The sequence below is a fragment of the Hippichthys cyanospilos genome, chromosome 11 (genome assembly GCF_059441005.1).
Source record: "Hippichthys cyanospilos isolate Australia breed blue-spotted pipefish chromosome 11, RoL_Hcya_1.0, whole genome shotgun sequence".
Classification (NCBI taxonomy): domain Eukaryota; kingdom Metazoa; phylum Chordata; class Actinopteri; order Syngnathiformes; family Syngnathidae; genus Hippichthys; species Hippichthys cyanospilos.
In genome coordinates this window covers 8,323,019-8,350,728 of record NC_142379.1, presented here as the reverse complement: position 1 = coordinate 8,350,728, position 27,710 = coordinate 8,323,019, and the positions used below count along the sequence as shown (strand labels likewise).

Here is a 27,710-nt window from a genome sequence, read left to right as displayed (position 1 = left end):
TCTTTTCTTTTAATGACAGTTTGAATGACACGGATCTGATTTTTTCAAATACGACCCAGACCACTTGGGTATGTCATCCTGAAATCGATCAACATCTGATCTTTTGTCATGCGTCTTCAGTCTTTCCTAGGCTGCAGCCAGACAGCAGCATGAAGGGATAGTTCAATTTTTTTTTTCCCAATCTGATCTTTAAAAGGCAGTTTGAATGATACGGATCCGATTTTTTTTCAAATGCGACTCAGACCACTTGTCATCCTGAAACCGATCCAAAACAACAATGACGGATGAGACGAAATATCTCATCCTTTTCCTTCTCAATTTCCTCCTTAAATTTAACAAATGGAAAATATTCCGTCTCAGGTATGACACCCATTTCAACTAGTGACGGAAAAATGAAACCTCATGAACCAGTTGGGGTGCGTAGCCTTTTTATATGCACTGCATAGGCCGCATTTGAGAACGGCATAACCTACAGTACATTGCATTTACAATGTCACATGTGTCGGGAATTTGTAAACATTGTGATACAATTACTATGCGTGCAAACATGCTGGCATGTCAAAAATATACAGCGGCAGGAAGAATGTGGATGATGTCAGCAGCTTCACATATTGCAGAGAGTGATAGCAGAGGCACACACAGCCTTAATGAAAAAAACATAATGAAAGAACATCTCTGATGGAGAGACAGAGAGAAGTTCGATCGTATCCTAAAGCAAGAGACACATGATTAGTGGAGCTGCAGATAAAATACAATCAGCAGGAGTCTTGGGGATTCGCCACAGAGACCTGAGAGACTTTTCCTCTGATCAAACAAAATTCGTGCGTCATTATCAACCAATAATCATGAAAAAAATATTTTAGGACATTTAACAATGGGATTTATGTGATGTATAGAGTATGTATGTAGACTTTGTTTTGCACAGGACTAATGGATTTTTGGAATTTCAACATTTTGGGGAGGTAAAAAATGCATCGTTGTTGAGTCCTGTGCAATGTTTTGCATGTTAACTCTTACCACTCGGCATCCAATCCATGCCTGGAAGAGGGCCTGCTCCTGCCTGTGGCCTCTTCAAAGTTCCTCATTTTCCTCAGGTGGAGTTTTTTAAAGTTTTTCCTTGCCCTTGTGGGAACTTTGTTCACAGGACTTCTTGTGCACTTGTGAAGCTGTTTTAGATTCTTTAAATAAGGGTTGTATGAATAAATTTGACTTGATTTAATGTATTTCAAAAAACAGTCATCCCTGATTATTTCTTTTTGATAGAAGAGAAGTTTACAAACATTGGCTAATTGTGCTCTTGATTTAACATGAAGCATCATTGACCCATCGCTGTTGGTCTGTATTCATTGTGGTTAAAACTCTTTGTTTAAAAACACAATTCAAATTTAATGAATTACCACTGTACTGTACAGCACTAATCTATTTAAATCCAGAGCACCATTTAAATTAAAAAAAAAAAAAAATCACAAATGGTTCACGAGGCCTCATTTTCCCATCAATAATTTAGAATCGGCGGATCGGTGGGTGAGCGGTTAGCACGTTCGCCTCACAGTTAAGGGACTCGAGTTTGCATGTTCTCCCTGAGCCCATGTGGTTTCTCTCCAGGCACTCCGGCTTCCTCCTGCACGCTAAAAAAATGTGCAAAAATGAAGATTTTAATTTCTATAAGTGGCTCCTACACTATTTGTATTTGTTGTATGAATGTATGTCAAGCTTGTAAGAGAAATTGATGGCGCTGCTCTCTTTTTGGTCTCAAAATCCATGGTTATAATTTATGCTTGGAGAAAAATAAAACACACTTCAGTTAACGGTGTCAGAGTACAATAACTTGAGTTCCGCACACGCGACTCACAACTTTTCTGACCCGAAGAGTACCGTATAACCTCATACTCAAATTTGAATGATCGAGAGTAAAGCGTCCTGATTAAATTTAGTCATTTTAAACTTTAGTGAACATCTTCTCCTTGAGGGAAACGTGACAGTCAAAATGCACCCTTGTACTCTCTTGCTGGGTGAAGTTTTATTTTTGTTACTGGTACAAGAAGTAACGATTCAGCTCTGATTCGGAAGTTATATGTTGCTGTAAACACGGATGATGACTCAGGATTTGGATGAGTCCAAGCCCCATGCAGTAAAACCCATATGTATTGATTTACCTCGCTGATGATCTGTCAAAGTCGTTGAACCACAGGAACATAATCCGCATGCTGTCGACAAATGCGCGTTCATCATGGTCATGGTTTACGACAATGTTGCCAAAGTAAATGAGATTCACAACTGCGGGGTTGTTCTTGTTCCTCACAGTGACTTGAATAAATAACGTTTGATCTTTTCAGGGCCACTACAGAGTGCTGCAAACTCCCTACGATGTAAATTATGTACTTTGACAAGACTCTATGGAGAAAAAGAGATGCAGAGATTGCATCTGGCGAACAAACAAAAAAAGGTAATACATTGGATTCACACATTATGTGGCACATGTTGATTATGTAGTCATTGACAAACTGACTACTTATTCCTAGTTATGGGAAAATGATGCCCCATAAATCACATTTTTTTTCTACTCCAATCTCGCTCTGCAGATTTAAAGATGAAAGTTAGTGCAATGGAAATGAATTCAATATCTACAGCATTTTTAAACCAAGAGTGCAATTTAGAATAGCAAAAAAATATCAAATGTGGCTCATGAGGTTGCATTACTTTATTTAACCATCACTCACCTCCAAGGAAAATAAATGCTAGTTATTTAAGTAGTCATTGCAGGATAGGGCACAAATCTCATGTCCGCCAATGTGGACATGAGGTGCATTCAAAATGCAGTAGGACATTTCAAACTCAAGCAGAATGTATTTATTTATTATTACTTATTTACTTAGTTTTACCTATTATATATTACAGATGTATTTATTAAAGAACCTAATGATTTACTGTTACCCACTGCCTAATTTACCTGGCAACCATAAAATACGGGTGTACCAACAACTATTTTTTATCCACATTAAGCACGGCTACCCTGGCTGATACAGTACAGAAATATGCAACTGAAAAATTCAAGTAAGTTTGAATGTATTGGTAGAAATAATGTGAAGAAAAGTACAGCATTTTTTTCCCATAAATGCCAAGATTTAGTAAAAACATGTGGGGAGAAAAGCCTTTTTAAAAACCTACAATAAACTAATATGCTGAAACATTAACAAATCAAACTTTATTTGTATTTTATTATAATGTCTGTCATGCATGATTTCAGTTCAGCATCTTTTCCCATAATTCAACAGTGTGCTTGCGCAAGTCAATTCTGCTTCTGACAATATCAGTCAGTGTGAAATTAAAAAAAAAAAAAAACAGTCCTACGCCATCTATCTGTCACAGACACACACATCCACACACATCTTGAAACATAATACACACAGAGCGGAGACAAAATGATCCACCTCAATTACTGCTTAAATCTTTTAAGGGTGTCTATCATTTTAGCTTGACGAAATGCAAAATGTACATCTCTCAATCACAGAAATCACACTTATCACTAATCAACACTTGATCAGCTCAGGAGACTGACAAACTCAAGGTTAGGCGCACTTAATCTCGGTAAAAACAAGAGAGCAACTGTATGAATATATATTACCTTACTCTCATGATAGTGTTATTGCTCTTGAATTATTCAATGCATGATCTCCATAAATCATTCTAACCACATTAGCAGCAGAGCATGTTGTACTTACGTCGGGGTGAAATGAAATGTGCATGAGATTAACCTTGGCCACAGCCTTCTTGTGTGTATACGTATGTTAATTGTGTGTGTGCAAGAGGAACGAGAGACGGTAAAGCAAAAACTGGCGGGGGCGTTAACCTGTGAATGTCGACTTTGCGTTCCTTTAAAACACATATACACTATATATGTGTAGATATCAGCGATTACGTGACACGCTTTAAAGATTACTGATGAGAGCAATTGACCTTTGCTGAAAACCTCTTAGGCAATGGCAAAAAGACTGTTAGGGTGTGTTGTGTTAAGTGATCCTCTGGAATATGAAGGGTGCTATGGGCACCCCATTGAATGAATATTGTAGAACCAGAAAATACTGAAAGACGAAGAAGAAGAAGAAGCTACGGTGCCGGAAATGAAAAAGAAATGAGAATCCGGATTTCTCCCTGAGAAACTGCAATATGGTGTCTGGTGGCTTGAGTGTGCTTCAACCAACATGAGGAGTGCAAGTCATAGTTTGATATGGTCAGTTGCGCTGTGCCCTCAACAGGATCATTTCTTGTGAAGACCGCAGTGAGTCATGTTTGGGTGTGAATTGTGCGATATTGCTTCTGTGGGATTGTGTGTGGGTTTTTTTTGAAACAGTGAGACACAATTTCACACACGTATAACAAAGCCAGCATCTACTTTGACTTTTTAGACAAGGGCCTTCTTCAACACACCAAGGTTGGTGAGTTCACTCTCAACTGGGAAACCTCACAACCCCGGGGCGGCATTAGAACGATTCAAGTATTGACACAATCGATACTACAGTGAATATTGGTATCATATCACTACAACAAAGCCAGAAATTATCCTTTACATTTATCTTTTTTTGGTTATCTTGAGTTCATTACGTGGTCCCTTCGTTGCTGCTTGATGCGCCTTATCGAATGAATTAATTGCCATACCATAATAGTTGTGTAATTGACTTCTTAGTGTACTTAGTCAGCGTATGAAGAATGGGATGGCAACGTCTGCAGAGGACAACTTCAAAATAAGAGCCTGATACGACTATTGAATTGTCGTCTGTGTCGCTATCGGCGAATAAGCATCATGAATCACTTGTTTTTGCACTCTTGGCTTTAAAATGCAAAGACAATTTCATGCGTTTCCATTGTAATATCCTTTATCTTTAAACCAACAGCATAATATAAAGGAATACAAACATTTTGTGGTTAATGAGGCTTCATTTTCCCATCACGCCGACAATGTATTATTTGGTGTGTTCATTTTGAAGTTGACTTCATAACACATTGATTTCATTCCATCATGCTTGGTCACATTTGGCCAATGTCAGTGTGGTGTATCTAGGCCTTAAGGCTCACTACAGTGATCAAAATACAATATTTGTAAATACAATCTCTGAAGACGTGTTTTTTTATGTACATTTGGCTAGTTTGGGGAGTTACAAAGTGATGTGGTAAATTGATGAATAATATTTATAAATAAATAAATAAATGTATTCTGATTTTTTACTTTTTTAGAAATAGATTACCCCTTCATCAAAACGGCCGCCATTATAGAGTAACATATTTCAAAGTAACATATTGCTGGCCAGCCCCTTGCAACTGAGAAGACATTGTTTACCATACCACCCACAGTCAGCAATTCATGAAACAAAATGCAAGCCATGTTGTTTGCTTGCACTTTACAACTGCTTGCTATACGTTTCTACAAATTTTGTCGGACACATTCAGCACTACTGCCTGACACCATAACAGCTATTAGCGCCTTTTAAAATGGCTCTCCAGCCTCGGTTTAAAACTTCATTTGATTGCTTCTGTGAGTGTTTTTTTACTCTGACCTTGTCTGTACTAATACAGTATATGTTTCATCCAATGGATTATGAGTTGTTTTAAAATCTATTTTGTGCTGATATTTAAGTTTTTTTGACACATCACTTGACTTCCCTGTTTATGGTATACGTTTTTTTATGTTCAATGTTGGGCAGCCATGAACATGAGGTGGCTGCTCATTCTAAGTCACGTTTAAAACCAGTTCAAATGGTGAGGTGTATGCCCACCTTTATCAAAATTTTCCAACCGTGACTCAGTGAGCAAAACTTTAGTGAACCACAACTGATGAAAGAGATGAAACAATTACGGTCAAGCCAAGAGAAGGAAAAAGTCTTTGTTCTTTTGTTTCCATGGAGGTAATGAAGTAAAACTAGAACTGAAAACAAGATGGAGAATTTGATCCTTTCTATTGTTAAAGCTTCACTTGAATAGCAGTGTTCTGGACCATCTGGTGAATCCATTAAGACATGTTGCAGGAGTCTAACAAAAGACAATTAGCTTAGAGGTCTCAGAAGCATGAACTAGTTACCTTTGGATTTCTTGCACTCTTACGGAGGTAATCAAACACTTTGGAGAACCTGGGAGATTAAGGATATATATATATATATATATATATATATATATATATATATATATATATATATATATATATATATATATATATATATATATATATATATATATATATATATATATATATATATATATATATATATATATATATATATATATAAATAAAATGCACTGTCGCATGTCATAGAGCTTAGTTTTGAATTATTGATGACATTTTTTGTATTTTTTCAATGGAAATTGGGATTCCTACAAAAACCTCAAGGTCTCGATTTTTATTTCTCAGCAGCCAAAAGGTTAAAATTGTAATCAAAGTGAACAAAAATAAGGGATTAGAAGGCGATGTGCACAAATGAACATGCCAATATTTTAAACGCATTTTTCTCAAAACTTGGCTACATTCAAACTGCTCCTTAATGTACGAGTATTTTAGATCGGTTAAAAGGGAATTAAGTATAGAATTAGAATGTTTTAATATCTTATTTTGTGAAAACATATCATTTATGTATATATATGTATATACATCATATTCTCAGAATTGCAAGATGATGCCATGAGCAAGAACCACTTTATTTTTTGCAATAGAAAATAAGAAATGAAAAAAGAAACACATTGTACATTTTCTGCAGATAACGTGGATATTTTGATGGTCTCGAAAAACCAACAAATCACAAATACAATTCAGTCAATTCATTCAAATGACTGAAATGCAAAAGTTCTTCGTTTTTTTTGTTTCAATTGAACACTATTCATCAATAATAGTGCATTCATGTGGAATTAATTCAGTACAAGTGTGGTAGTGAAAAATGAAAATAACTGTTATTAATCTCCTCTTTCTCCAACATTCTCTTGAAAAACAATACTTACAATTCCATACCTATAAAATCTTAATTATAATGACATAGTTATGTACACTGTACAAAATTTTGAACACAAACACTTCTTTTACAAAGAAAAATGAGCCTTATGCTTGATTTGGTCAGCGAATATCAGGACCTAAATACACTTCCGTTTCTTGCGGGCGAATGTACAAACTGAAATGCTGTTAAGGTCGTAGTGGTGGGAAAATGAGGCTTCAACTGCTTCATGAAACAGCTGTTGTATTTTTGGACTTTTCGAAATGGCACAGTTGGTTTAAAGTAAGGTGTTGAAAAAAATGGACTCTCAGTGTGCTTTTAGTCCTATGTTGAACTGAGTACCAATCTAGAAGAGATGAAAAATATAACATCTGAGTCATGAAGCATCTTGAAGCTTCATTTTCCCATCACTACAAGGCTGTGAAGCCGATACGGGTAACACACTGAACGAATGAATACAATTTATCGACATTGACAGCGATTTTCGTCCACACATTTCGTTTACCAGTTGCACTGTCATTGTTTTCTTTTATTTAGTGTGTTTAATTTATAAATAAGAATGATATCAGTATTGCGGCCAAGGTTTAGAATTCATGAATGTGACACATTTCATAAACAGCTTGACAAAACAACATTACATCAGTTGTGCACCATAAAGTAAACAAAGCAATTTCATGAAACAGAATTACTGAAGCTTAGAGGGCCTGTGGTTGCTAACATACAGTATATGGAATTTCATTTCACACTGTAAACTGATTCTAAATTGCTTTTAGAACATTTTCCTTTTCTGTATCAACGTTTTGTTTGTTTGATACTCTTTGTGGTGCTTCTCCAGCGATGTGTGAACAATCACATGAGAAACTATTTTATGCCAATTGGACTTGCATTCACTGAATAAAATAAAAGTTTGCTCAAACATTGTGGCCAAAAACCGTTGTCATGGCTACCACACTATGTGCATTATTTTATCTTTGTGTCACTGGATTAATAAATAATGAATGTGAGCATTTCTATGGTTTATTTGCCTCAGTCTCTGACAGCAACATGAACATTATTGTGACTATTCCATTTTCATCAATTTAACTTTGAAAAGTTTCGGTGTGATCAGTTGCTACAATGAAGTGCTGGTTAGCGAGAACTTTGAAAAAATCAAAACCGGTCGGTCCATTGCTGGGTTAAAATCGGTCCTTTGAGTGTCTGAGCTTGATGTGTTGCACAGCCACCGCAATGAACTGAAATTTTATCCTGTACCCTGTATGTGTGCAGCTATATAAACGCCATTCCCATCACCTCAAATTTCCGAGACAAATTTTGGACACGGATACTGGTAGATAGAATACATTGGTAAAAGTTTTGTGAGTTGTCTTTGACAAAAACCTTGGCTGACTCAAATGTTATTATCCACAAGTCTGACATTGTGTTTTAGAAGAAGAATCTCAAGGCGTGCTCCCCAAATAACAGGAACCACCTGAAAGTATATTAGCAACAACAGCAGCCCTTAGCTTTCATACAATACTGGTCATGGTTGAAGGGGGCACATTCCACAGGAAATAAAATACAAGTCTTTTAGAAAAATCACCCCCCCCCCCATCTTATTATGAGTCAATTCACAATACAAAGACTGTACAAAGCACTTGAAATTGTGCAAAAAGGAAACATAGGAAGGCAGTAGTCGGGGAGGATTTGTGTGTTTCTTGAAAGAAGTACTCCTTTGGCATCTGTGAGTCAGCAGGAACTCAAACAAACGTTTCACTTACATTATTGTCCCTTCTGTTTTTCTGCAATTCTCCATAACAAGTGTAATTTTCATCACTTGTGATTTAGTCTCCCATGCACATTCTCTAGCCAGTTCTTTTGACAATTTCAGATGACTCCCTGCTGAATCAAAAAGGACACTTCTTTTCTGCAAATCAAGAAAAGAAATGACTTTTTCAATGGCTGTGGTACAATGCAGAGATACGACGGATGGGTTGTAACAATGTTATCATTGTTGCTTTATTCGTTCGATAGAACTTCTTCAAAAGCACCTACCGCCGTGTCCTTCGATCAATCACACCTCTGTTTGTTGCTGGGACTCGGTAATAATGGTCACCCCTCGACGCAGGTCGTCCATACTGTCGAAATTGCTGCCGCGTTCAGAGTCATCCGGCCCGCAGGGGGCCGACACGTCCGACGCCGACGACGCTCCGATCGACAGCCGCATATTTAGAGACGCAGAGTCACCGTTGTCCCCGGTTTTTGAGGTAACCCCGCTGGCCGGCGTACTCAAGTCCCCGTGCGCTGCCTCCCCCATCGGAAGCTGATGGGGGGGCAGGTATTGACTGGGGTGGAAATTAGGCCTACCATGCTGATGTCCGGCGTCAGCGGAACTCAAGGTGCTCTCCTTGGAAGCCGGCGCGTTGGCAGGGAGCGCGCCGTGCGGCTCCGCATAGTCCTCTCCAACGGGCAACGGGGGAGGCAACTGGTCTTGGCTAAAGAACTCATCATCATGGGGAGGGGGGTAGTCGCTGTCAACGTCGTAACCCCCCAGATAGTAGTCTGACTCTAACTCGCGAGTGCTTCCTCCAAGTCGTGCTGCTGTGCCCACTGGAATGCCTCCAGGAGGAGCTTCATAGCTTGGCGCCTCTTCAATGTCTGACAGTTTGCTGTTTGGCATCCAGTCTGATGTGTCCCAGTGATAAGCTGGACAGCAGGAGAGGACACGATTAGTGACAAGAACGAATGTGAAGGTTCCGCGCGGGATAGTAGTCACTGCAAACATCCCCTCCCCGCATTGTAAAGCTTTGCTGTGCACATGCCTTGGGTATGCGTACGATGCGTCACACACAAGCAGTTGCATCAAAGAAAAAGGTGGTGAAGGTCAATTACATGACAAGCGCTTGCACAAAATAACACGGCGTTTCACAACTGCTGCGGCATGCACAAAAGAAGCCGTTAAGAAGCACAGTCACAACATGCCTATTGAAAAACATATTGAAGACATATTGAAAAACATATACTTTAAACTAATGGAGAGAATGAAGCCTCATGAATGACTTGTGATTTTTTTTTTTTTTTTTACTCCTCAATATGGTGTTCTTTGAGTGAAAAGAAAGCTTAATTCGATGGAATTGTAAACAATATTCCCTGCCAAAAAAATGTCAAAAGTGATTCATGAAGCTTCATTTTCCCATCACTGCTTTCAACCTTTGGACAATCTAGAGAGCTGTATAATATTTGGTAAAATGTCCTCTTGATTGATGATGCAGTCGTATAATCACACATTTGACAATTGGATGCCCTCTCAAAGATCAGGAAGCAAATATTTTATAGGGTCTGGTAAAAATCATAAGTACAGTGTTCCTTCACTTCAATTACGGTCTCACTAGTTCACACAATTTTTATTTGTGGAATTTTTTTGCCTATTTTTTTTTTTAACAAAGGCGGAAACTTTTGAGCATTTAAACTGAAAAAGTATGGGAAACTGTTAATGCCTGATTGATAAAAGTGTATTAGGTTTAAAGTGAGCAGTTTTACAGCCTTTAAAACAGTGCTTCTAAATTATTAATGAAACATTTTGCACCCCCCGCTCGCTGACATTACTACAAATAAGTGTCAACAATACCTACATTTGTATACTTTACATTTACAAAGGGAAAAAAAGCAATATAAATCAACATTTCAACAAATGTTGACTTTTTACAGGATTTATACAGGTTACAGATTAGTCTGAAACAGAAAAAAAATAACTACGTGCATAAAACTGCATCAATCCATATTGAAACTAGAACATTATTGACCAACTGAACTGTGCTGAAAAAATAAAATAAATAATAATACATTTAAGGTATTAAATAGTTTTTTTTTTCTATATTGTATTAGTCATTAACATGATTCAGAAAAAAAAGTTTACAGCAAAATAAAAAGTTTATAACTCCCACACCGAGTTTGACAATAAAAGCGCCACATCACCACCTGATGCAGCGGGATGTGAAATTACACTTCGTACAGCAAAAGTGACAGCTATTCCGTGTCACGCCCACTAGCAGGAAACGCATCACATCCCTGTTTGAGAATGACTGCTTTAACTGTATATAATGGGACGAAAAGTAATTGAACAATTGAGCAAATAAAATGTGATTGCATGGTTAAAAAAATGTGAGAATGATTAAAAACAACAACAACAGTCAAAAACAACACCATGCACCAAATCAGAACACAATTGCATGGGGATTGAAAAAGTGGACTTTTCACATCATCAAACTTGCACAATCACTGGGATGGAGGAACGACTCCAAAGTGCATGCCAGTAAATAGAGTAGAATAAGTCCGGGGACAAGCAAGAAGGGCGTTGGATAGGAAGAAGGATGACAAATGAGTGATTCTCCTCTGCTGCCAAGCCAACAAATCAAGGGAAGAGGGGACAGGGCTCGGAGGAGTGGCATGAATTTATCAATGACAAAAGACCATCTGTGTATTTATAGATAAAAAGATACAAGGAGTAGACTAATTTGAAAAAAATCACTGCCTGGCGACGTGCGTTAGCCAATCAGGCTTCCACGTGATCTAATTCTGGAGCATGCTTTTTTTTTTTTGCTTTTTGGGATGATGGGAATTGGTTGATTTCAGCACAAGAACGTGTACTTTTGAATGTTGCAGCACTTAATTGGTTCCACTACACAAAGGTGAGTGAAGATGGAGGCTCCAAAGTTACGAAATTGCAACCTAACTAGTTCTGTCTCTTTCCTACCGCCGTTGATTAATGAAGCAATTGTGTACTTTACTCAAATTGAAATGTTAGCCTGATGCTAGTCCTAGAGAAAAGGTCAGATGCTTGCAACAAACTTATTGCAAAGTAGGTCATCTCATTTTGCCCCAAACATAATGTTGTCACGGATGGATTGATAGCATGCCATTAAATATGAATCTGTTTTGTCAGTAGTCATCATTGGGCTAAGACAAATTTACAGCCCAAGTTGAAGTCTACTCCTTGCAAATAGAGAGAGAGAGAGAGAGAGAGAGAGAGAGAGAGAGAGAGAGAGAGAGAGAGAGAGAGAGAGAAAGATAGATAGATAGATAGATAGATAGATAGATAGATAGATAGATAGATAGATAGATAGATAGATAGATAGATAGATAGATAGATAGATAGATAGATAGATAGATAGATAGATAGATAGATGTTTTCACCTCTGTTGTAGGTTTGACTTTGGTCCATGACTGACACTGTCAGATGGAAGAATAACATATGAGAAGTTTTAGTAAATCTGTGACTAAATTGTTGCAGTGTATAATGCATAAGTCTTAATGCTGTTTTTACACTCTCTATATGCTGTATTTCATAGTAATTTATTTGGTAGGTAAGAACACTAAATATTTGTAGGTATAGCGTTACCTTAATTACAAATAAATCAAAAATGTTATCTCCATAACTTTCTCATTGGGAGGTATATGTACCAGGGAAGAACACATGAAATGTAAGTGAGGATCTGAATAAATGTGCACAAATTTATTTTCACTGTCAGTCACTGTTATGAATGGAGCTTATCTTTATGGACCAATCCAAAATTGACAACCAATCCTCTCAATGTTTGTAACAGTTTGTACTTTGAGGGGGTCTGAGTAGTATTCTTATTACATATAATGTAATAATATAATCATAATATATCATATCATAATAATGTAATCATAATATTTGATAGAATGGATATAACAACAACCATAAGGGTGCCTTCAAACTGCATGGTTCAGTAAATTTACTGTAAAACAGTTAAGTTCAATTGTTCTTTTTTTTTTTTTTCGCAATGTAGTGCTTAATTTCAATGGCCTATGACGGATAAAAATAAACCCAATGATTTTTTTTCTCCCCCAAATTGCATCCATCATTTGAACTCACATAACAGCCATATCCAACTATAGGCCCAAAGTCAAAGAAAAATTAACACTAAGAACATTTCCAGATTATGAGGTTATAACTGGCCTCCAAAAGCCTAGTCAGTTACAGCACGTAGTAGTTATGTCGATAAACGATTCTTGCCCTGCATACTTCAGTCTGGAAGAATAAATCATCATCTTTTCGAATGAAAATCTGTAAGACTCTCTAAAATAAATCGACTGCCTGCGGTAAAAGCCAGCAGGGCAAGTTGTCAAAGAAACCGCAGACTATTTCATCAAATAAATGTTTTTTAAGATATATTCTTCAGGCTTGCAAGTCAATTGAGTGTGATTTTTGTCAGTATCCAGGAGCATGCGAGTTTGATTTCTTTCAAATCTTGCCGGTCTCAAAGACTCTCGTGATTAAATGATTCTTTATTGGGCTTAACTTGAGCGGACAAGGATAAGGCGTTGTTCTGTGACTTCCCCTAAGGCTGAGGGCCTAAGAAATGCATCGTGAGGAGAGATTTTTCCTGAGTCATAGCCACTACCTTCTAATTTAAAAGGACTTGTAATGAGAGTTAAAGCTTTGGGTGCCGTGACGTATTCGTCATCTCCAATTGTGATTTCCTGAAACTGCATTCCAAAGAAACAGCTCTGAGAAAGGAAACGAGCGGAACAGTCAGGGGTGAGATGTAAAATGGATGAGACATGGTACCTTCACTTTCAATTGTGTCGACAGCGTCATTGACCAGTCGAATGACGGTCACTATGGAGGCTTTTGGAAAAAAAAAAGCAGAGAGGAGGTTTTGAAAGACAGTAATTCATGGTGATGGTTTAGGACATTCACTCAAAATCCCATCGGTTGCCATCGCTGCCTGAACAGAAGATTCATTGAAACCTAAAGAGTTCGCCCAAACTTTTACATATGACAAATGAACAACCCTATCAAACAAGCATGCAGCAAACTAAACATTTCAAATGAAAAGTCAAAGGCATGGGATCAAAGAAAATCCTAAAGGAGTATGTGTGCAAAGCAATACACCTGGAAAAATCAAATCGGCTTGAAATGTCAAAAGGAACGGTGCAAAGTGAACGTCTTTAATTAATGGGCTATGATGTTGACATTTCCAAATCATACCCGGTCAAAAAATTGGCTGTTGAGGAAGCAGTGTCATGGAAACAATGCAATGCAATCAAACCAAGACACAAAGACATGTGCAAAGCTCCAGACAAAGGCTGCACAACATATACAGTAAGACATTGTGAAACATTAAAAACCCTCATCTGCAGAAGGTGCGGCTGACTTTCACAACAACTATATTGTGCTTTGGAAAGGGCCCAGAAAGTCTGTGGAACCCCTTTGTAGAATGATTACTGTATTCTAGCTTCGGATGTTGAGTGTGAACCAATTTCTCAAGCACCGTATATAGGTATAAAGGTCATAACATATAATATCAGCTGAATGATGTATATGTTCGGACATTGCTGCCTGTCATTGCTGCAGTCTGAAAGGAACAACAGAATTAACACGTGAACCTTTTACAAAGACTATTAGGGCACCTCCAAGCACCAGAACACAACATGAAAATGGAGTCATTGAATGACGTTATATTGTAGCGTGAAGAGGAGAATCTGGATCACAGTACTGTTATATGAAAATCAAGATTACCACAACTAGACTCGGAAACTAAACCTAATTCTCATGAATTAACAAACTAGTCCTGCGTAAATATATTGGTAATATGTGCTATATATGTCTGTTTTATTATGGTTTACACTGATTACTATGTGCTGTAGTAAGCATTTGGTGATCATTTTCACTTCTCTGGCACCTTTATATAATATTATATTATTATTATTATTATTACCATAAAATACCAATGGCAAAAAGGTGACAATACCATACATGGTCATTATGGCAAAGGCGACACATACCTGAGGATAACAACTGATATCACTCACATTATATTACAGTAAGACAGACCTAACGCGCATCCTATTGCTTTTTCTGCCAAATGATTAGAATAGAAAACGATCAACAACACAACTTTTCCATTAATCAAAACAATACTTCCTTGTTATGGTTCGGAACTTTATGGTCGGTTTCAAGCGTGGAGGAATGGCATTGTCTGTGTCAAACGCTACCTAAAAAGCATTGCTATGCCGGAGTCAATAAAGCTAAAAGGACAAACTGCATGCATTGGAGAACTCATTCTGTGGCTGCGCGCTCGACGAAGGTGTTTTATGTGAGCCGCGGCTCCACAAAATAATGTATGAGACGCGGTTGGCTGTGGAAGTAACACAAGGGAAGCCAGTAAATGTTTCCATTCCTCCTTCTCTTCTCATTGATAATTCACCCGTATTGTCTTGTCCCCTCCATTCTTTCATCCTCATTCTCCTCATGCACGCACACGTGAGACATGAGGTCTTTGTATCGCCTTGTATTGTTAACCAAACATTTCACCAATGTATGAAACCCCTGTTTATGGAAAGCATTTGTATTTGCATTTCAATGTGAACGCTGTCCCAGTCTTACCAAACAAGCAAAAATATTTTAGAACGCCGACATTACCAGAGCTGAAACTCAAGGGATATTTGAGATTCAGGCTGTATTACTGGCAAAGCAGTGTAAAAGGAGAGAAGGAGAGAGAGTGAATCTCACCATTGTCATCACAGGAGTCCGACTGAAAGGAGCTCAGTGACTGGACCTCTGAATTACTGCCCTTGTTGCTCCCTGAGAGACAATTTACTTCCTCTGCCATATCTACCATCTTACCTGCAAAGAGAGGACACAGGATGGGGAATTTTTACAAATTCAGAATGAGACATGTCTTCTTTTAACATTTCATTCTTAGGAGTGTAAGTGAAAACCGTTTGAATAGAAAACGAATAAAAGCAATGGTCCATAAATTAATGCATAAATATAGCTTGAGCCAGTAAATAGCCAATCAAAACGTTAAAAATCGGTATAAATCGGTTTGATTTTGCTGATGATTTTTGTTTCTTTAAATTCCCAAATAATTATGGAACAATTTGAGATTAGTTAGGTAAAAGCAATAATTGTTTGACAGCAGTAATAATATACAACTAATAAATTCAGATTATTTTCAAAGGGGGGGGGTGTTTTTGTCATGTGAAGTGTAATTGCAAAAAAAAAAGAATTTTCTTTTTTTTTTCATTATTTTTTTCAGTTTCAGACTAAGCTATAACCAGTACAAACACTGTAAAAAAAATACTTAATTGTTGTTGAAAGTTGTTTTGTATTGCTTTTTTTGTTAATGTTAAAAAGGATTCAGATTTAAAGTATACTTATACATTTTTTTATAGATAATAATCTTATTTATAGTCAGCACGTCGAGTGGGGGGTGCAAAAAGTTGTCTCTTTCCTGTAGGGGGCCCCGGTAAAATGTAGTCGAGAAGCATTGATCTAAAACGACAAGAATAGCATCTCTTCTTTGCAAAGCTTCAAAAAGGATGTTCTAAGAGGGAAGTGGCCACTGATGTTAGAGAGTCACAGAGTGTCATCAGCAGGTTGCAACACAGATACAAAGTGAGTGGAAGAGTCACTGCAGAAGTGGACATCCGGAAATTTTATGGATCAAACCAGGTGTGAAATTTTTTCCCCTCGGCTCCTTGTTAGAACAGCAAGATGTGCAAAAAGTACTGAAACGCGAACAGTTGGATATGCATATTCAAACATTTAGAGAAGGTCAACTTAAGTTCATGAGTAACTTTCACCCCAAAGCCCAACGTCCTTAACTTTTTCTGAGCAGTGTATACTGTGTTCCCTTGCTACATTTCCGTTTATTTTTATCATGGCTTCACCTTTGTGGATTTTCATTTATGACTATAACTTCTCTTACGGGTTGATTTCGCTATTTTCTTGCAATTTTTCTTCATTTTAGGTCAGACTAGTCAAACTATAGCAATTTGGTTTATTTAAAAAAAACAAAACACATCAACCTCTACTCCATGCACTTTCATTTATGGACATATAAGCTGCAGGTTCTGAATTGATTGCTAATTCATCTTATTAAAGCCCCACTCGGAGCCTCATGCTTTCAACCACACTCTCAGCCCATTCCCAAAACAATTATTTATCTCGACTTTTTCCCCTGGAGGAGGCATCCTGCTAGAAGCGACAATTTCCCGGCCCCCTCTCACCAAGTGGTCTCAAGGACTGATGGACAAGAACTATCAATTATACAATATGCTTGGACACTCTTATGAAAACACACACAGAGGAACCACAAATCCACAAAAGCATTAGCCCTATCCTAAATCTTGTCACCCCTGAATTCTACCCTGCTGCAGATGCGCATAGATCTGGCTGCTAGTCAGTTTGGTTGCATCAAGACTCCCCAGTCTCATGTATGTCCCGAGATCTGTGGTGATTTTTTCTTTTGTTTATGCATGTTCAAAAAAAACAAAAAAACAGGCTTAAGCTATTGCCCTTTGTGGGGACATGGCAGAAGAATCGTGTTTTTTTTTTTTTCCCTCCTGCTTTTCTTTTCTCATCTAAGATCTCGGAGTGATCAGTAGAAAATTTTGACAGGCATTCTTGTCTTTTATCCCTTGTGAGTCATTGTCGTTGATGGCAATTACAGTTTCGTTGTTTAAGTTTCGTTGACTTGTACTTGTGCAGGTGTAATGACAATAAAGCCTCACCTCTCTCTTTACTTTACTATATTTACCCACTCATTCATCCATCCATCCATTTTCTAGAGCCGCTTATCCTCACTAAAGTCAGTAGGTGGGGGACACCCTGAACTGGTTGCCAGCCAATCACAGGGGCACACAAGAACAAACAACCATTCACGTACCCAATCACACCTAAGGACAATTTGGAGTGTCCAATACACCTGCCATGCATGTTTTTGGAGTGTGGGAGGAAGCCAACGTTCCCAGAGAGAACCCACGTGGGCTTGGGGAGATCATGCAAACTCACAGGAAGGCTGGCGCAAGGTGGATTTTGAATTCGGTACTCTGAACTGCAAGGTGGACTTACTAATCACTGCTCCACCAAGACATCCTAAATTGGACCAAAATAAAATACAAAAGAAGAAAAGAAACTAAAAACATCAAAATAAAAACAAAAGATAAAAAAGGCTCAATCTCTGTGTGGATTTAGGTTATGGCACGCTTTTTTGGGGAACGTAACCGCTGCGATAAACACTGTATTTTCACAAAAACGATTGCTGATTTGAAATTCAGTTTGAGCGTATGCTGGCAAAGACTCACCCTCATCACTGTCCCACGGGCTCTTTTGTATGGAGTCACAGTCGGATCGACAAGGGGAAACCGGGGGCAGGTTGGGGGCCACGCTGCACACCACCACCCCCCTCCTGGTGGAGCCTGACAAAATCCTCGGCGACTCTGGGTGAAAGGTGCTCATCTCCGTATGCTCCACGGTGCGCCCGTCCACCATCTTTTCCAACGTGGAGCGCGGGTCGCCCTGGAAACAAGGCGTGTACGCCATGGGCCTGACAGGGACCTGTGGCGGCCCCATCATCCCACCCGCCCCCACCACGGTGGGCCCCAGTCCGGTCTCTGAGTAAAGATTGATAGGGTCTCCTCCCGTGCAATGCAGGGTCTTGAACTGAACCCCGTTGGCTTTGTTGAGAAGCGCTGCGGTGGCGGGGTCCTGGATCAGCGACAGGTTGTTTCGCGAGTAGCTCTTTTGGAAGACCTTCTTGCGGAACGCGATGAAGAGGATGATGAGGGTGGTGATGACAAACAGCACCACGGCGATGCCAATCAACTCCTCTTTTCCCACCACGGCGTGGCCAGCTTGCATGTCGGGGACGACGACGGGCCGCAGGCTGCAACGCTGGCCCACAAAGCCCGCAGTGCAGTTACAGTAGAAGGAACCGTGAGTGTTGACACAGATACCGCCGTTCTCGCACTCGCCCTCGGGATTGCTGCGGTCACATTCGTTCACATCCTTCTCACAGCTGCGTAATGGAGGGCAGGAGGAAAAAGGAGAAGAAACTAGGGTGAGAAGAATGTATGAATAACAACGGCTGCGCAAATTATCTGCTGTGTTAGCTTATAAATCAATCAAGTCTTTTCAAGTGATTTTTGTAATTTTTTTTCCCTATTTTCAAGAGAAACATTTTATTATTCAAAACAATTCACTGAGTTTATTTGTTGACGTATGTCTATTGATGCTTCTTGAACCATTTGTGATGTTTTTACTTTAGAACATCTACTTTAGAAGAAACAATTGGTTGCTTTGTTGCGCTAGCATTGTTGCCAAAAATATGAGTCATTTATTTATTTTTCAATATTTATTTATATTAATTATAATTTTGTTACTGTTTTGAACCTCTAACAAAGTCATTTTTTTCCACTGTTGTACTTGTGAAACTATGCTTGTGTACTGACCACTGTGACGGAAATAACACTGTGTTATTTTTAGCACTTGGCATCTAGTGCAACCTAGTGAGCTTGGAGGGGGGCTCCTCCCATCTGCAGTCCCTTCTGAAGGTTTCTTTTTTTACCCAAATGGGAATTTTGAGTTTTTCCTTCCCCTTCTGGGAGCTTTCTGTATTTATGATGTTATGTATGACTTATCTTGCACCTGTGAAGCCTTTTGAGACTGCTGTGATTCAGGGCTACTGAATAAACTTTATTTGACAACAGATTTGTCAGGGACAAAACAATTATAGTAATAAATATTTATCTGCATTTCTCAGGTCAGTAATATATATTTGATTTTTTTCCCTTTTGTCTTTAATGAGAACTACAAATGCTGTGTTTTTTCACTGACGGCCATTATCTATAGGGGCCTAATTCTCTCTTTTTTTCTTTTTTTAAAACCAAACTAGTACTATTTTAAAAACCAAATATCTCTGCTTTCATCTATTCTTCTTGGCTCCTGTTCTTTCAGTGGGAAGTTAGAGGTCGGAGGGTATATGAAAAACAGACAGCAAAAGACTGATGGTATTAAAAATTCTCGTCCTGGTGGTATTTCTTCATTCAGTGTTAAATGAGGTCAGCGCATGAGTGACTTGCACTCAATGGTGGGGACACTCAATAAGAACTTTTATGAAGTAGAATAGTAAAATAAGACGTTCAGACTAGACAAGACGTCAGGTAAACTATCTTGAAGGTCTGTTGACACACTAATTTCTGCAGATTAATTGACAAGAATCCATGTTATTAAAAAGTACTAGAAAAGGGTGTTAAGAAGTTGAAGTAATTAGTTGGAGTCCGCTGTAGAACAGTGATCGACGATATACTGTATAAGGTATTACTGCCATCATGTGGCCACAAGAAGAAATCACTGATTCTTATCCGTTCATTCATGGCATACGATTACGGGGTTTGTTTACTATATGGATCATCGACATTTGCAACCAATGTGTTCCTCATTGGTGAATAATACATAGATATATTTTTAAATGACGGTACAAGCACTGTATTTTATAAAATAAATTCACCTAGCCAATAAGTGAGGAAATACACTACTTAAAAATCAAATTAATTTTCAATATCACTGTGATTGTTACTACTGGTTGTATTGGTTTGGATTAAAGATTTCAGATTTTTTTTTTTTTTTAATGCTTCAGTTGATTTTCTTTTAAATGTGGCTATTGAGGATTTTAACGGCACAAATCTAAATCTTGAGTAATTGTTCCTAACCCTGTAAACACGGAATAAGAAGAAGTCTTTAGAACCAGTCTTGGAATCAGACCTAACACTCCGTCTAATGGTGCTTGCCTTGAAACCAAAAGGTATAGGCTAGCACAATGAAAATGCATCAAATTTTCACAGCATCATTAAACCAAGAGTGCCATCTGGAAGTGCAGAAAAACATCACAAGCAGTCCATGAGGCTTCATTTACCCATCACTACGATCAAGCATTCACACTCACAAACACATCTAAGGAAAATTTAGAGTAACAAATACTTACACAATAATAATTATCTCTTTTTACTTTTTTTTGATGAGTTATGATGATTCAATGTTAAAGATGATTGAGTCAATGTTAAAGAAAATTGATTCAATGGTTCAAGTTATTCAATAAATCGCTGCAGCCATGTAACTAATACTTGAAGAGTTTCCCTGTTAGAAGCTTGATTGACATGATACTTACGTCAGACCTATGAAGCCTCTTCTACAGCTGCAGAGGAACGCATTGCCAATAGTTTTGCACATCCCACCGTTCTTACAGGGATTGGGTACACATGCTGTTATCTCTATCTCACAACGCCCTCCAGTGTACAGGGGGTTGCAGCTGCATGAAAAACCTTGCAGAAATGAGATGGGGAAAGAGGAAACACAAATAATTATAATTTGCAAATATTTATGCGTGCTGGGATGATTACACACTCTCCTTCAATTTTAATAGTGGCAGGCATTTTTTTTTCTTTGGCGTTGAAATATGTAGAACTAGATTATGTTACCATGTGGTTAAGAGGGATGATTGCTGACTTTGTATTTCTCTGGTTTGAATAGAGAAGAAAAATCCAGATAAACGTACACTGATATGTTGAGGTACGACTTGAATTCTTACCTTGACCAGTCATAAACCAAAACACTCGTATATCAAATCATCTTTTGCTTTACCATATGAGTTGCTGTGTTGGTGATGAGTGCCGAAAGACCTTTTTAGGTAATTTAATGTGTACGTTTTTTCTTTATGTTTCTAATGATCCATGTATCTTCAGTTTTGGATTATTTTGACAATGTAAGTTAACTCGTTTAGTTCGCGATCATGCGAAGTGCTTCCTGTGTGATGTTATTCTGCCCACTCGTTAAAATGCTAAAGGTGCGCTAACAACACTAATGTCAGACACGACAACCCAAAGTGGTATCTTACATATGTGTACATATATGTGTATATACTGAGGATTATTGTTAGCCTGTGTGCCTATGGTCTTCCTATAGGATGCCAACAAAGGCTATACATGATTCCCTTTGTTTTATCTTTATTCTTACAGCAACCTCCATGTGAGGGTGCCAATAAACAGCTTGAAACATCTTTGTTTCAAAGTCTTTACTAATTGCATATGTAGCAAACCTTGAGTGTCAAGGAATTGCTATTGTATAACCCCAGGCATTTCAGAAGGTATTTTATTTATTTATTTTTTTACCTGTGAAACATTTATTTAAGGGGTAATGTTTTACCATGCGTTTAAAATAATGCAGTGCAATTTTACCATTATGGCGATATGAAAAAAAATGACCGGAAGCTGTGAATTTCACTCATTTATATTGATATTTTCGATTTGCCCTGATCTCGCATTGTAGTTTGCGTCCAGACCACAAGTAATAAAACAAACAGTAATTTTATTGTTTTATATCAACACGGCCAAAAAACCCATATAGTTATCTAGACTGAGTGTAATAATGCATATTTTATATGAGGAGAAAGGTAATATCATAATTCAATGAACGGTTTCAATGAAATACTGAGGCGAGCCTATACGAATACTTAATTAGTCGTATCGTTTTTGTGCAATTTGTGCTTAGGAGAGTTCAGTTTTGCGGTTGCAGTAACTTACCACCAGAGGGCAGGCTGATACAGCTTCCTCCATTGCGACAAGGCTGCTGCAGGCAGGCGTCAGGGAAGAGGACGCAACCCAACTTGAGCTCTGTCAGTCCCACCACCTCGGCATAGTGTGTGCGCTTGTTCTGCAGTGGCAGCTCATTGTTGTTCAGCATCACCGAGTCCAGGCAGCCTTGGAAGCCCTCAAGCACTTTCGGGTCCTTTTGGGAGTCAACAAGGCTGCGTGAAGTGGGATGCTGCACCTGAGGACATTGTGGGAAAGTGTTATGACAAAAAAAAAACATGACAAAGAAACCTATGGGGTGCCCAGACATAACTTTTACCCTCTTAAGTCCAATGACATAAATTGATCTTGCAGAGGGACGCAGAAGTACTTCAGTCATCAAACAGTGTTTTGTTATGTAAATGCAATGCACACTCAAAATTTGATACGTAGTCATAGTAGTTGAGCGAGTGAGAGAGAGAAAGAAAGAGAGAGAGAGAGAGAGAGAGAGAGAGAGAGAGTTACTATACTTTGTTCAATCAGATTTTCAGATTTCTGTGTAATGCACATTAATGATTAATGCGATTTTGAAAAAAATTCTATTTCAAGTTGTTTTTTTTCAGTTTAAGACTAACCTGTAACTTCTGTAATCCTGTAAAAAAGTAGTTAACAGTTGTTGTAATGTCAATTATATTGCTTTTTTTTCTCTAATGTTAAAAATGATATAATTTAATACATACAATTTTGATAGAAATTGACCTTATTTTGCAAAAAATAATTGCTAGTTGGGTCAAATGGTTAACTCAACCACAAAACAAACAACCTTTTGCACTTTTTAATGTTTTATTTCGTATGTACCCATTTGACTCAGTTACTTAGGTGAAATGCATTACCTCAAATATTGGTTGTTGCTTTCTGACCCAATTTGTGTTATGCTTGACCAAGCTGTTTTCCGAGTGTGTTTAACGCGCTTGGCCTGTTATTAAAACGTATGCTTGGTAGATTTCCCAAAATAACACAAATCAAGAAACAAGACTATTGACTGACCAGTGCTCCAAAGTAGATGGTTCTGTCCGGAGCGAGAGCTTGCACGTAGGCTTGCCCGTGGCGCCTTTCAACGTAGCTCTCATCCAAAGAGAGACTGCTGAAATTGCGGTTGAGCTCTATCGCCACCGTGTGCCAGCTGCCATCGTTGATCCGCCGGCCAGAGATGCCCAACATGTCGGGACTGTCACCACCTCCGGTGCCAGGTGCGCAGCTGAGCTGGAACCACAGCTTTCCCTCGTCCAGCTGCTCACACACACAGAGAAACATATTGTCTGTGACAACTCCTGCTTGCCCTGTGGATGACTGCACTCTAAATATTCCTAGTCTCTTGCAAAAGTTATTTTGCTTAAACAAACAAACAAGAAATACCTTTAAGGATGAAAGATTTTAAAAATGGACCAGAAAGATAGAGAGAGATGGAAAGAACATACCTTGAGCATAGTGCAAGGCTCACTGTGAGTGTACATGATGATTCCTCTCGTCTGCAATGTTCTAATCCTCAGGCTGAGCTTCAGCTCTGTTTGGAGACGCTCTGAAAGCTGGTATTTTATGTAGCTGTTACCTGAGAAACTTAACGAAGAATGGCCTACACACACACACACACACATAGAAAGACAGACCCCAAAATGCATTATTACATTATGCAAGAAAATACAAACAGGTAAAAGTATTTTTGACACATACCTGCACATTCACCGAGTTTGCCCGGTGGACACTGGCATGCATAGCGTCCTCTGGTAACATCCACTGAAACACACTGCATGTCTGCTGGACACGGCTGGTCTTCACATTGTTCTGACAATGCAGCACAGTTGAGGTCTAACAACGTAAACAACATCAAGAATGAGAGAAAAGCATCATGGAAAAACAAGATGTAGTCATCATTCGAATTGATGATAGCAAGATGAAGCACTTGTGACTTTTTTTTTCTCTCCTAGATGGTGCTCTTGCTTTAAAGGCTTGTGCAATGGAAATTAATCAAATTTCCAATCAAACTTGACATCAAGAGTGTCATCAACAGGAGCAAAAATATTAAATGTGCTTCATGAAGCTACATTTACACATCAAGGCATATACTTCATGAAGCGTGTGCTTACTGAAGATCCAGAGCCATGAAGCATTTTGGCATAATAAGAGGTCATTTTGGTCACTTTAGATATATTTGAATGAACTGGTCAGTACTGTAAACCTGTTATTTCCTTTTTGATATATATATATATATATATATATATATATATATATATATATATATATTTGAAAGTCTCGAGGTAAAAAAACAAAATTTTATAGAGCAGAAATCACCAACATTTTTGAAACTGAGAGCTACTTCTTTAGTACTGAGTAATACAAAAAGCTACCGGTTTATGTGAAGACACCAATTAGGTTCATGATTTCTCACAAAAATTAAGTAACAGCCGTGGTAGATACGTAGATCAAAATTAACAAGTAACATAAATGTAATAAACGTATAATTGTTTGTAAAATTCTGAGAAAAATCCCAATGTTCTATCACGTGTAAGCTTCTCGCCGGCAGATATTAATAATGTTAGATAATATGAAATTACTTGCATGACTGATTGCTACAGGGTGAGCTAAAATAATAAATAATTAATGTTTTTGTATTTTTCTGCATGCGGTCCTCAGAGGAAAAAGTTTCGACACCTCTGGTCTGTTTGAATTCGATTAGCCGTAAATAAAACATTAGACAACAAGCCATTGCTTACCGGTGCATGTGCAGCGCGAGGTTCGATGAAAGCGCGGTGAGACAAAGCTGACACGCGGCGTGCTGTACGTGGCCAGATTGTGCGAATCCAATACGATGCTTTGTTCACACTGCGCCCCGCGACAATCCAGCCCCGAGCAGTTTTTATCCAAGATGGCAGAGACTTTGAGGACCTCCTCCAGCCGCCGCCTGGACGCACTAAGTTTCTGAGTGAGATAAGCCGCCTTGTAGTAGCCGCCCTCAGCCGTTTCCACGGCAACAAGCATGTCCAGCTGTTTTGTCCCACCAACAGGCTGCAGACTGAGCAGGTGCAAAGCGTCCCGCTGCTGCGAGGTGGCGGCTTGCTGCAACAACTTCAGCACGCTCTTCAGGTGCGAGGCGACAAAGTCTTGCGGCGCTACGCTCTCAAAACGAACGGTCACAGCCTCACGCAACATCTCAGGGGTGGCCTGCTCAACATGCACGCTGACAGGCACGGGGACTGCAAAACGGCCATCACTAACGCTGGCGTTGAGGGAGTATCTTCCCGCATCCAAACCTCCCAGGGCGATGATCTTTCCATCACGAGGGCTAATCTTGAAGAGACTGCGATGGGCTGGCGGGGCGTGACCGAAGGTCAACGCGTCGTAGGGGTCAGCATCGGTGGCGTGTAACTTTCCAATGACACCGCCGGGAAACTCGTCCTCCATGGTGACAATATGAACCTCGAGGGGCAGAGCTACGGGCCTGTGTAGGCTCTCCTCGATCACCCGCACTGTCAGCATTGAGGATGAGGACAAGCGAGGCCTCCCAGAGTCACTCACCTAATACAAAGAAAAGAAAATTAAGAACATTTTTCATTGACGTGCAGATATCAACATGCTTTATCTCGTCGGGAGACGTTTTCGTGGAAAATTATTAACGCTCATGGTGTGCAGTTACACAACTGTAATTCAAAAAGCAGTAAAGCTCAGGTGTCCAAACTTTTTAATTGAAGGGCCGCTTACAGGTAAATAGAAGAATACAAGGGCCACCTGGCAATTCTTCACCTTTAAACACACTATAAAAATCCCGCAAGAAATTATTGCAGACCTGGCATAATTGAGGATTCTTTCAAATATTCCATTGATCAATCAAAAAATCTGGCATATTTTGCATTCAAGTCTTTTAAAAAAAAGAGTTCTCACATTTACCAATTAGAGTTGTTTATTATTGTTCAGTGATGAAAAATACTTTTTATAAGAACTGAATGTGCAAGTCACAAGCGAATGAGGTTATGATTTAGTAAGTTAGTGTGACAACAAAAATCCAGCAATGCCTGTTTAGCTATCTTTGCAGGCTGTGTCATATGGTTTTTAATTTTAGCATATGTTGTAAGCCACTGAAAAAAATCGAATCGCGGGCCACAAATGGCCTCCAAGCCGTGGTTTGGGCAACTACATGCCAAAGCAAAATTGTAGATGAATGAACATTTAAAATACTCTTTAACACTGTAATTCCTACCCTTGAAAACTACACAAGTCACAATATAAGCTTTCTTTTCTTGTAAATTTGACGACTGAATCATTTCAGGCCAAAGCTTTTCAAAAATGCATGCTTTATTTCATTGTGCTTGTTTCTCAAGCTGTTTATTTCTTTGTGCATCTGCCGTGGAGTTGTGTTTCTTGTGTTTTTTTTCTCCCCCGTGTCGATCTTCACGAGTGTAGAGGAAGTGATTATTCTTGCCTCATTTCAACACCTGCAGATAATTTGCTGCTGTTTACACCTCCTCCTCACTGCAATACAAAATACACTGGCTTGCTTTTTTTACAGGTGTTAGTTTGTTGCCAGACACGTGTGGAAACAGTATTATGTTAATTTAAAATGTTGCTTATAACCACATTTCTTGTGCCAAACTATCATCGGTATAATATGTTTCCATCTGTTTGTTGCCATTTGGACATATAACACACTAAGCTACAGTCAGCAAAATAGTAGTGTTTGGACATTTTTTGGTTCTTAATAATTTTAATAATAATAGTTTTTGGAATGTGAATTGTTTACAGTGTTTCCCCAATTGAACATAGAAAGAGAACTGTCAGAAGTAACCATATGGTCATTTTATATCTCCTTGCAATTGGTGCGGAAATCAAAAACTTTCTCATTGTTATATTAGCTTACATTGTTGTATTAGTATACAAGATTGTTTAGGGTAATTTTGAATCAGATGGACCATACCTGTATCTGGACAACATATTTGGCTGCCAGGTCTCTTCTGAACACCTGATTGGCCACAAGTGTTCCATCTTGCTCCAACTCAAATTCTCCTCCCTCATTTCCGGATAAGATGCGGAAGTCAAACGGCGGGCCATTATGGGATGAGTCCAGGTCGATAACGGACAGCTGGATGATGCTGGTGCCAATTGGCTTGTTTTCCTTGGGGAGTAAACAATCTGTCAATGGGACCTGCCAGATTGGACGTTAATCTTTTATAATATTTTGGCTGCTGAATTTTAGAATGTTGTTCGGTTCATTTCTGGTGCTACAGCACAACAAACACTCCAGATGCATTTCAATGAATTGCAATATCGAGGGAAACTCGGTTTATTGAAGTCGCTCACAGCTGAAAGTGAAAGATTCGCAGAGTAAAATAT

At 38.7% G+C, this 27,710-nt stretch overlaps 1 protein-coding gene across 1 annotated transcript in view; it reads right to left on the bottom strand.

Annotated features, from left to right (window-relative positions):
- Window positions 1-6,665: 6,665 nt before the first annotated feature.
- Window positions 6,666-27,710, bottom strand: part of fat3a (FAT atypical cadherin 3a) — a 129,191-nt gene continuing 108,146 nt past the window's right edge. The window contains exons 21-33 of the mRNA XM_088427661.1: window positions 27,295-27,492; window positions 25,100-25,901; window positions 24,060-24,194; window positions 23,807-23,961; window positions 23,376-23,618; window positions 22,341-22,587; window positions 20,930-21,083; window positions 18,069-18,781; window positions 15,490-15,603; window positions 13,543-13,602; window positions 12,141-12,176; window positions 9,003-9,653; window positions 6,666-8,874 (exon numbers count right to left, since the gene is read on the bottom strand). Of these exons, the coding sequence (XP_088283787.1) occupies window positions 9,022-9,653; window positions 12,141-12,176; window positions 13,543-13,602; window positions 15,490-15,603; window positions 18,069-18,781; window positions 20,930-21,083; window positions 22,341-22,587; window positions 23,376-23,618; window positions 23,807-23,961; window positions 24,060-24,194; window positions 25,100-25,901; window positions 27,295-27,492 (3,489 nt within the window). The 3' untranslated portion in view covers window positions 6,666-8,874; window positions 9,003-9,021. The remainder of the gene's footprint in view (window positions 8,875-9,002; window positions 9,654-12,140; window positions 12,177-13,542; window positions 13,603-15,489; window positions 15,604-18,068; window positions 18,782-20,929; window positions 21,084-22,340; window positions 22,588-23,375; window positions 23,619-23,806; window positions 23,962-24,059; window positions 24,195-25,099; window positions 25,902-27,294; window positions 27,493-27,710) is intronic.